At 32.8% G+C, this 10,282-nt stretch overlaps 1 protein-coding gene across 1 annotated transcript; it reads right to left on the reverse strand.

Moving 5' to 3' along the window:
- Positions 1–537: 537 nt before the first annotated feature.
- On the reverse strand, positions 538–9,427 carry LOC107788074 (uncharacterized). The gene is made up of 6 exons (XM_016609724.2): positions 9,127–9,427; positions 6,808–6,935; positions 4,319–4,422; positions 4,079–4,166; positions 1,675–1,736; positions 538–1,018 (listed from the first exon to the last, which is right to left on the reverse strand). The coding sequence occupies exons 1-6, from the start codon at positions 9,237–9,239 to the stop codon at positions 866–868; spliced, it is 648 nt and encodes a 215-aa protein (XP_016465210.1). The 5' UTR covers positions 9,240–9,427; the 3' UTR covers positions 538–865.
- Positions 9,428–10,282: the final 855 nt, after the last annotated feature.

Genomic DNA, 10,282 nt, shown 5'->3' on the forward strand with positions numbered 1-10,282 from the left:
TGAGAAGGTTGTCTAGGTGGATAAAAAATTTAATTGTTGAGTCGCCTTTTGAGTTAAAGCTCAAGGAGATAAAACCATGAGGCTCAAAAGATTGAACCAGAAGGAACAATACTTAACAGTTAAACCTGAGCTTTATCATCAAACATAGATCAGAGCATATTTTCTGCAAATAGACAACATAGCTGTTGCATGGGAAAGTATATGTCATAATTTGTGGAAGAAAGGAGTAACTTCACTTGATAATTTGTTACTTAAGCCTTTGACACTAAAAATTGTTCAACCAGTTAACCAAGTGAAGGATACCTAACAGTTATTTTCTTTCAAATGAATGGCAGCACAGAGAATGAATGTTAAACATAAAGGATCATATCATTTCTGATGATTCTATCATTAACCATTCCAACATTTGGCTCTTAGGTTTTGTAACATCCCTTTCCAAGATGAACCAGCTAAAAGACCAAAAATGCATGTTGACTTGTAAGAAGCTGCATTCAATATTTAGTTTTTTGTTAAAGCAAATAAACAAAAAGCTCCTCATCATAACAAGTCATCTTTTACTTCATCATTAAAATTTGACGTTGGTTTTACAAAGTAAGCTTCTCATGGAACTCCAACCCATAGTCTCCTATAACCTTATTAACAAAGAGGTTCAGGCCTTGCAAAGATCAATATGATCAACTTTTAATAAGGAGCACAACTCTTTCTAAAGAACACACAACAATATAAAGGATTACCTCACCCCATGCCCCATCCCCTTCTTCCTTTTTCTCCTACCCTCTCTCTGCATTCATAAGCAGCTTCTCATTTAGCAATTTTTTCTAAACAAGGCATCAATTGGAACGAATAAGTCCACTTGATTTTGCGTTCACATGAAGTCTTCCTCCAGCTCTTGCAGGGATTTGTTTGTTGATGCGATATCTTTGTTTGATGTCATCTTATCAGCAACCATCAAATTTTTGTAGCTCCTCATCTCAGCCTGTCTCTCCTTTTCAAGCCTGTCCATCTCCTCTCGTCGTTTCTGGTCATTCGAAATAGAAAAGAAATGAGCTTTAGAATGCATTATATTAAATAGATAAAAGAAGATAAACGTGAGAAAGTACAGTAGCAGGAAAAGCTACGCAAGAAGTAAAGAAGCTAGCTGAAGCACAAGATCCTAAAAAGCAGAAGGCTCTAAAATTGTTACTACTTTTTCCCGTCTTTTCACATTCTACACCTAATGGTAAACATCAGTGTTTGTATCAAGTTGACCAATTTAATCCAGAGCACCATATTAGTCTAGGAAGACCCAGTGAAACGAATTATAGAATATAAATGATGTGCGAAGATAGGCTATAATTATGGACCGTTGTGGGAAAATATAACCACCAGCAACCAAGTCTAGCCCTTACATGTTACATCTTATCCCAATTTCAACATCTTATGAACTAGGCAACATCAATTTTTAGCCCATTCAGTTCCACAAATTTAAAACGTCAGTTTACACATGTTCAACAGGGTGCCACGTCCCAGGTTTGAAGGTCAGCCGGCCTGGGTAAGGGCCTCTATTTCTGTGAATGTTTTCCCACTAATATCTTATTTTCCCAGAAATGTTAAAATATCATTCCTAACACAATAAAGTATCCAATTTTCATATTCAACGCTAGGCATATTTTTCCAAGAAAAGATAAATCTTACTTTCTCTCTAAGCTGCTGCTTCCTCTCTGCCCTTTCAGCTGCATTGACGGCCTCCCGCTCAGCTGAAAACACAAAAAAGAGGGACCATTACTTCAGAACTGTTTCACAAGATAAATATCTACACTAAGTCAAAAGGAGGAAGGGGTAATTGCGAAAACTACTATAGAGAAACTTTATTTACTTCCTTTAATAAGAAGATTATGTGTTTACTCCCTACATTCCACTGTACATAACCCAGCTTAACTAGCAGGAGTCATAAAAGTTTAACTTTGATAGATTGACAAGCAAATTTGACGAGGACGATCAGAGTTCAAATACTAATGCCTAAGGCGTTTGGGCAACATTGCTTGAATCTATACTATATTAAAAGCACGAATACCATTATTGAAATGTAGTTCACCTTTTTTACCCTTCAAAAATTAATTTCACACTAAACAAAATAGTCATTTAATTAATTTCTCTAATATTTAAGCCTATGAATTAAATCATTTCCATATTGAAATTAGGTAAAAACTCCTAATATTTAGGAATTTAAATCGAGTAAATTCTATTCATATAAATCCTTTGCCTAAATTAACTAAAAATACCCTTCCGGTTGTTATACTTTTAAAAGTCCTAATCTAAATAGGAATAGATTATAGCCACACATGTAAACGAAAATAGTGGTATCAGTGGAGATCATTAGCTAAAAGATCATCTTTCTTTTATATTTTGACATGTATCCATTGGAATTCTTATTTCATTAATCTATATATATACTATATTAAAAGCACAAAGACCATAACTGAAATGTCGTTCGCCTTTTTTACCCTTCAAAAATTAATTTCACACTAAACAAAATAGTCATTTAATTAATTTCTCTAATGTTTAGGCCTATGAATTAAATCATTTCCGTATTGAAATTAGGTAAAAACTCCTAATATTTAGGAATTTAAATCGAGTAAATTCTATTCATATAAATCCTTTGCCTAAATTAACTAAAAATACCCTTCCGGTTGTTATACTTTTCAAAGTCCTAATCTAAATAGGAATAGATTATAGCCACACATGTAAACTAAAATAGTGGTATCAGTGGAGATCATTAGCTAAAAGATCATCTTTTTTTTATATTTTGACATGTATCCATTGGAATTCTTATTTCATTATTTTAGATTGGTTTGTTTGATAATTAGGGATTGCCGTTCTGCTTTGTTTTTAGAAGATTTTTTTATTTTTATTTTAGAAGAAATCTATTTGTGGACTAATATTAGGACTTTAAAATCAATTAAAAATTTTCTTTAAAAGTTATTTCTTATTTGAATTAAGTAGGAAGTCGTAATATATCGAACTTTAAAATCAATTAAATTTCACATTATATAATTTTTTTCCTTGTTTGAATTATTTAGTATAACTATAGTACATTCCATATTATTGTTGCCAAGGATTCATCTCCCCCGTAAATTTAAGTTCTTTCCAAGTTTTTATTGCAAAATTGTAAGAAGATTTCTAGATTCAGTGTTTTGTCTATTCTTTATTTACGTCAAGAATCATTAAAAAAGGTTTATATATTCAAATTTGTTTTATGATTTAGAATGAGTTTGCTCAGTTTTTAACGACTAGATTATACAATAATATTTTACCTGTAGTGAAAAATTAAAAATATATTTAACCATTACTATTTATTAAAGTAAGATAAATAAATTGTATCTAAAAATACTTTAATTACCTAATGAATTTCAAAATTGCAAAGATGAGAGAAATATTTATGTAAGTTTTAGAATGACTAACAGAACACATGGAAAGCACTAATCTATATCTAATCTATATCTAATAAAATTATAACAAGAATAAATTTCAATTGAATATATTGACTGAAGATTGAGAACTTCTATTGGAGTAGTTTATTTTTTTATTGAGTGATAAATATAGGATCAATATTCATCATTTTCAGAAATATATACTTTATTTTATAACTCAAACATAATATTTAATATAATATCAACATTTTTAAAAACAAGTTTTTTACTCATTGAGATAGTGAACACGCGCAACGCGCGTAACGTAAGACTAGTTTTCAGAAAAAGAGTACTTGAAGTTGAAGTTGGAGAAGGGTCTATGGTTCATTTGTGATTGGACATGAATTCACTTGGTAAATAAAGTTGAAGTTTTCATAGTGGAAATACTCCTCAAACCAAATTTTCAAATTCTCTATTTCAAGCTGAAGTTGAAATAATGAACCAGATTGTAAAACAAAACACTTGTGATTTTTTTCCCTCCAAATATTCCACATATCATTTGAAATAATGAAGCTTAAATCCATGCAGACATATTGAGAAATCCTAAGAAATGGGAAGTGTCATACATAGAAGTAGAATGGAGTTACTATTTTTTCCCCAGCAAACAAACTTAGCAAGGAGCAACTTACCTTTTAAATCGGGCTTCCTCTCCACTTTTGTACGGTTTAATCTATTGACTATTTCATTTATTCGCTTCTCAACCTTCACAGTACGAACCTATTAAAAAATCATGACATGAATTAACTTTCACATCCATTAAAAAAGGAAAAAAAAAAAAAGAACAACCACAACTACGGAAAGTATCGAAATTTCAAAATCAGAAGACAACAGTTAAAGCACAGACACATTAAATGCATGAATATGCTCACCATTTTTGGGTTGTGGAAACTAACTTGTCCAACATCCATCGAAGCCGTCTTCTTAAGGTTTTGCCATGGAGTATAAACAACATCAACATTGTTTACCTTATTTCCTGCCAAAATGGGGTCATATCGGCCAAGATGGTGTTATTTAAATAAAAAGACAAGATCAAGGGTAACGACAAGCTCTCAAATAGCAGCCTTTCGAGATTCTTTAAACCATTGTTGTGAAAAGCAGTCGCTTCACCGCTTAAAGAGATGAAGCAAGGCGAAGCGAGCAGGTAACGCTTCTAGAGTGTGAGGTGAAGCGACTTCAATGACACAGTCGCTTCTATCCCAAAAGCGAGAAGCAGAGAAAGCGATAGTTTTAATTTTTTTTTAAGATTTGTGTTAAAAAAAAAGGAGTCGGGTTTTTAGAAGAAAAAAGAAAGTAGGGAACCTTTTTTGAAAAAAACAAATAAGAAGGAAGAAACTTGAAGATTATTTTGCTGAGACAGGAGACTTCATCTGCTGATCTGCTCCATTCCGTCGCTGCTGGGGTTAGAAATTGGCTCCACATATTTTTTCTCCTTCTCCTTTTCTTCTTTTTCTTTCTTCTCTTTTTTCTCCTTCTCCATCTTTGCTGTTCAATTGCTCCAGCTGCTAGGGTTTCTTGTTCCCTTCTTCCTTTATTTTAAAGCTACTACTTACTTTTTTTATTGGTATTTTAAAGCTTTTTTTTTTGTTCTTTCTCTTTTTCTTTTTAGGTTCTATTAGTCTTTTTGTATAGTCTTTCAGAAATTGTATTAAGAAATTTGCTTATATATATATATATATATATATATATATATATATATATATATATATATATATTTTCTTGTAGTATATATTGTATGTTAAAAAAGATTTTCTTATATATATATTATTTGTTGAGTGCTTTTTCATTTAGTTATTTTACTTATCTATGCAAGGCTTTTTTATTTTTAAACAGACATTTGATTTAAATAAAATTAGGCATTTCATCTACTGCCAGGAGCTTATACTTGGGCAGTATCATTGCAACAGATCAACAGTTAAACAACACATTTGGCAGCTGTTCACTTCCACAGAAAGCTTGCTTCAAACTCCGCGCTTAGAAAGGGTCAACTAAACTAGCCAAACATGCCAAAGTTTAAAATATCCTCCACTGCACATGAACAGCCATAACATGTGATTCTCAGGTATACCTCCCATTGTAAATGGGAGAAGGAACTTCTTATTGATTTAATTTAGTGACAATTGTACGAGGAAAACTCCTCCAAGGTTACTTAAATATGATAAATAGTTATTTTCCACTCTTAACAAATACTACAGTAGATATTTTCCTGTCACATAGGTAATATTCTTTTATTTAACAAGAACAAATAGGTAATATTCTACTTTCCTACTTAAATTCCATGATCTTAAGACATTGTGATCTAAGAACAGCTTTATTAATCCTTTACTATCAACATGCTGCCTCAAACTCAAGGTGGCGAAACAGTTTCACATATCTAAATTTGAAAGTGACATATCACTACGGGAGGATGTGACGCTGAAGGAGCATTGATTAGAAAGTAAGGTGTTACGGATGAAGACATGGATCTGAGGAGCTGGCTGAACAATGATGATGCTGTCACATTACAAAGAGGTTGACTAGAGAGTACCGCTGCATGGTGACATGGGGCCGATAGGACACTAATTGAATATGTGTCACTAGACAGGCGACATACCGCTAACTAAGCGTGGCTCAGAGAGTGATGTGACACAAAACAATGTAGACATTTCACTAGACTGGAGACGTGTCAGCTGACTAGATGCTAATGTTAAATGTGGAACGAGCTAACTTTACTATGACATGAATAATGACGGGTAAGATTGAATACTAGCCGGAAGAGACGAGAAAGAGAGCTAAAGCCAAACTAAAAGGGCAGCCCTGTGCACAAAGCATCCAGCGTTTACGCAGGGTCCGGGGAAGAACTATTGGAAGAAAAATGACAACAGGCTATTGAAGAGAAGATGAGGTGCAGTGGAACTAAAATAGACAATACAAGACTTAAGAAAGAAGGAAAAGTTTTGACCAGGCATGCAGCCTTAGGCAAAAGCTACTTAAGTTTTTACCAAAATCGCATAGGATTGTGGGTCATGATATCATGTGTAAAAAGAGAGCTTGCTTAATCTAATAACAACATACAAAGATATGTCCTTATGTAAGGGTTTTAGGTCACGTACATCTAGACATATTCCAAGATATAACCTCATTAATCTTTTTAACTTTCAACAAGAAGATATAAAATAAACTGCTTTAGATGAAGCATCCCCTCGTATCCTCAAAAAAGGATTAGACTTGACCAGAAAACCATGTTCCGTCAAAGATCCTAAGGCAGGTGTAATGACGCTTCTTTTCCCATTCTTTTTTTAATTTGATTTGGTGGGACGGGAGATATAAAGACATCAACCTATGAATTATTTGCTACATTTTTCGGGACAGGAATATTTACCTTGGATAGAATTAGCCTTGACAAGTTGAGCGCAATCTTCCAATACACCTTCAGGTATATCATCAAACGTCTGACCTTTGTTCAATCTCAAGTAAACATGGGCTGATGACATTTTATCCACATGGAACCTACATCATAGTAAACATCGTCAAATAAAATTAACGGATGTATCAAAGAATTTAAAAAGATACACATAAGTTAATCATCTAGATTGTCCACATATATTAACATGTGCTCTACAGCAATCTAATCTTTTTTAAAGATTAAGCAACTATAATAACCTGTGCCCACATTTTCATAACCTCCAACATTATCAGGAATGAAAAGGAAAAGGTTAGTTAAAGATATCTACTTTCAGTTGGCCTAATCTTGATGGATAGAGTTACTCGGTACCGTGTTGATGGAAATACTAAGTAACCGATAGATTAGTCGAGGTATACATAAACCGAAAGAACAACTTTTGAGTATCCAAACGTAACATGGGGCCAAAAGAATTCACTTTCTTAATCCAGATAACTCATGAAGGTTAGTTAAAGATATCTACTTTCATTTGGCCTATCTTGATGGGATAGAATTACTTGGTGCCTTGCTAATGGAGATAGTAGGTAACCGATAGATTAGTCGAGGTATATATAAATCGAAAGAACAGCTTTTGTGTATCCAAATGTAGCATGGGGCTAACAGAATTCACTTTCTCAATCCAGATAACTCATGGAGTGATAACAGAAAAAAGGCAAGGGACACTAAGACACAACATTCACCCCATAGGCATGGAAAAACATGTATTTAAGAAAAAGGAGCATAAATTTCTTTTTGGTATGCCGTACACTCAAATTTCTTTCATGACAAAGTATGGTAAACTCAATTATTCCACAATCATTCAATCACTATTAGTGCGGTTACTTACTACTATAGTTCCTACAAGCTCCTTCAGACTTGAAATGCAATAATTCTCATTCTAAGATATGTTAACATATCTCTAGAACATGGTGTATCGGACAAACGCAGATCGTTGGTTACTCTGATGCACGCAAGGAAGGCTCTCCTTCCAAAAACAATCTACTTCAAAATTTTCATGTTCTAATTGGAGGTAATTTAATATCTTTTTTGAGAACGTGGAGGTAATTTAATATCTCCGAAAATAAAAATAAGATGTGCGGCCAATCAACGCAGAAGAACAGCATCAAGCCAAAGTTTTTGTCATACGTAAATTAATGTGGTTGAAGCAGATTCTTTATGAGTTTGAATAAGGAGGGAATGCACAAATAAAACTGACTTTTGACAATCAAGCACACTGCATACTTGCTTCAAATCATGTGTTTAAAACGATACACATACAAACAGATTACCACTTCATCAAACAAAAGATTGAGTTAGAATTAATGATACTAGTTTTGTCAATTCAAATAATCATTCGTCCAACTATAGGGGAATATTAAGAATCAGCGAAGAATTGAAACAGAATCTGGTACATTCTGTAGTCTGCAAGCATTCTGTTGAGAATCTGTAGATTCTGCACTTGTGTCCCAGATTCAAAATACAAGAAATTATTGATACTACTTAGGAAGAATCTATGTCTCTCACTACGTCCCAGTTCATATATTAAGATATTTGTAAAACACTAAATAATGAGAGAGACCTCTTCTTTGCTTGCTCTTTCTCAATTTGCAACAACATATGCACTCAACTATAGCTATCACAACTGAATTTAAGAAACAAAGTGAAGCTCAAATGTACACACAACCAATGTGACCTGTCTATGCATATACAAGTTTATATAGGAAAAGAGTATTAGCAAAACTTTTTGCAAGATGAAAACTAAGACTCAGAAAAGGTAAAAAGAAATACTCTTACTTGATCAGCTGAAATACTAAATAATGAACGGCCAAAGGAGGAAATCAAGAACAACAAACCAGTATAATGGCAATTTAAGAATATGAACTTAACAGCACATAGCACAAAGTCAAACCACATACCACACAACCCAAAATTCCTCTAAACACAACTTCTGTAAGTACAAACAAGAGCTCATTTTCTTTAATTAGTACAAAAGGTCTATTCTTCCAACATTATATGTACTCAAACAAAAAAGAGAGAGAGAATTGAAGAAAAATGGTTGTTACTGGTGAGAGCCAAATAGGTCTAATCTTGCACCAAAAATGTACTCAATTTTACCCAAAACAACTAAAAAGGTCTGATTGCACCAAAATATGCACTCAATTCTACCCAAAACAACAAAAAAGGTCTAATTTTGAACCCAAAAAAAGTAGTCAATTATACCCAAAACAGCAAAAATAAAATCAAGAAAGGGGTCGTTACCAGATGTCTTCAGGGAAGCCATATTTGATGAGTTCTTCATTTTCGTACTTATCAAGACCCATAAAGATGGTGTAGTCACCGGATTCGGGTCGGGCTTTGAAGTAGAACACCATTTTTTTCTCGTCTTCTCCGAAAGAAAGGATATAAAGAGGTAGGGTTTTCGAAGCCCTAATTTGTTAACAGCAGATTTGATGAGTTTTTCTGACTCGGACCAAACCTTTGAACCCACACTTCTCGCGTACTAACAAAGCTAATTTTTCTCTTCCTTTTGTTTCTTTTGATTTTCAGAATTCTTTTGCTTAGTCTTTAGATACTTTTTCTTCCTTGTTTTATTTTTTGGTCAACTAATATTTTTTTGTGGAAAAAAAGGAAACTAAGGACCCGTTTGTTTATATTTTTTTTTCTTTTTTCGAGTTTTTTAAAAAAATGTGTTTGTCCGTCAAATTTTATAAGTCTTTGAAAAAAGAAATTTTTGTTTCCCTAGTTATAAAACTGTAACATTTTTACAAGTGAATATATGTCTAAACATAATTTCAAATAATATTTTCAGGCTTTCAACTTAACTTCAAATACTACTTTCTTCAAAAAATTATAATTTTTACGTACAAACGGCTACAAAAATGATGGTACTGGGATTAGTTCGCTTGGAGTAATGTGAAAAGATGAATAAGTGTTAGTTGTTATAAGAAAAATAAAATTATGGTGGATATCTACTCTTCCTCCATGATCTTCTCAAATGCTTAATGACATATTCAATGACATATTTTTCTTCACTTTTCATGTCTATATAAATGCCTTGTAATAGATAGAAAAATACACACAATTGAAAAAGAAATAAGAATTTCTCTTCTTTTTCTCTCTATATCTCTTAGCTTATTTTTCTTGTTTTATATTGTTACTTTGAGCTATATTTTATAACACGTTATCTGCATGAAGTCTCTAACCTCAAGGTTGAATTCCACTTCTAGTAAGATATATCTCGATGATCTATTGTCAAAACTATCCAGATTTTATTTAGAAAGATATGTAGTGTTATAGACACGTCTTTCTGCTACATCAATAAGTCCGAGTTTTAAATCAGATAAGTTTGTACCACTATTTAAAATAAGCAATGGTCTAGTTATTAGGAAATTAGTATTTATGTGGGTTCTACAGA

Source organism: Nicotiana tabacum, chromosome 23 (assembly GCF_000715075.1).
Source record: "Nicotiana tabacum cultivar K326 chromosome 23, ASM71507v2, whole genome shotgun sequence".
Taxonomy (NCBI): domain Eukaryota; kingdom Viridiplantae; phylum Streptophyta; class Magnoliopsida; order Solanales; family Solanaceae; genus Nicotiana; species Nicotiana tabacum.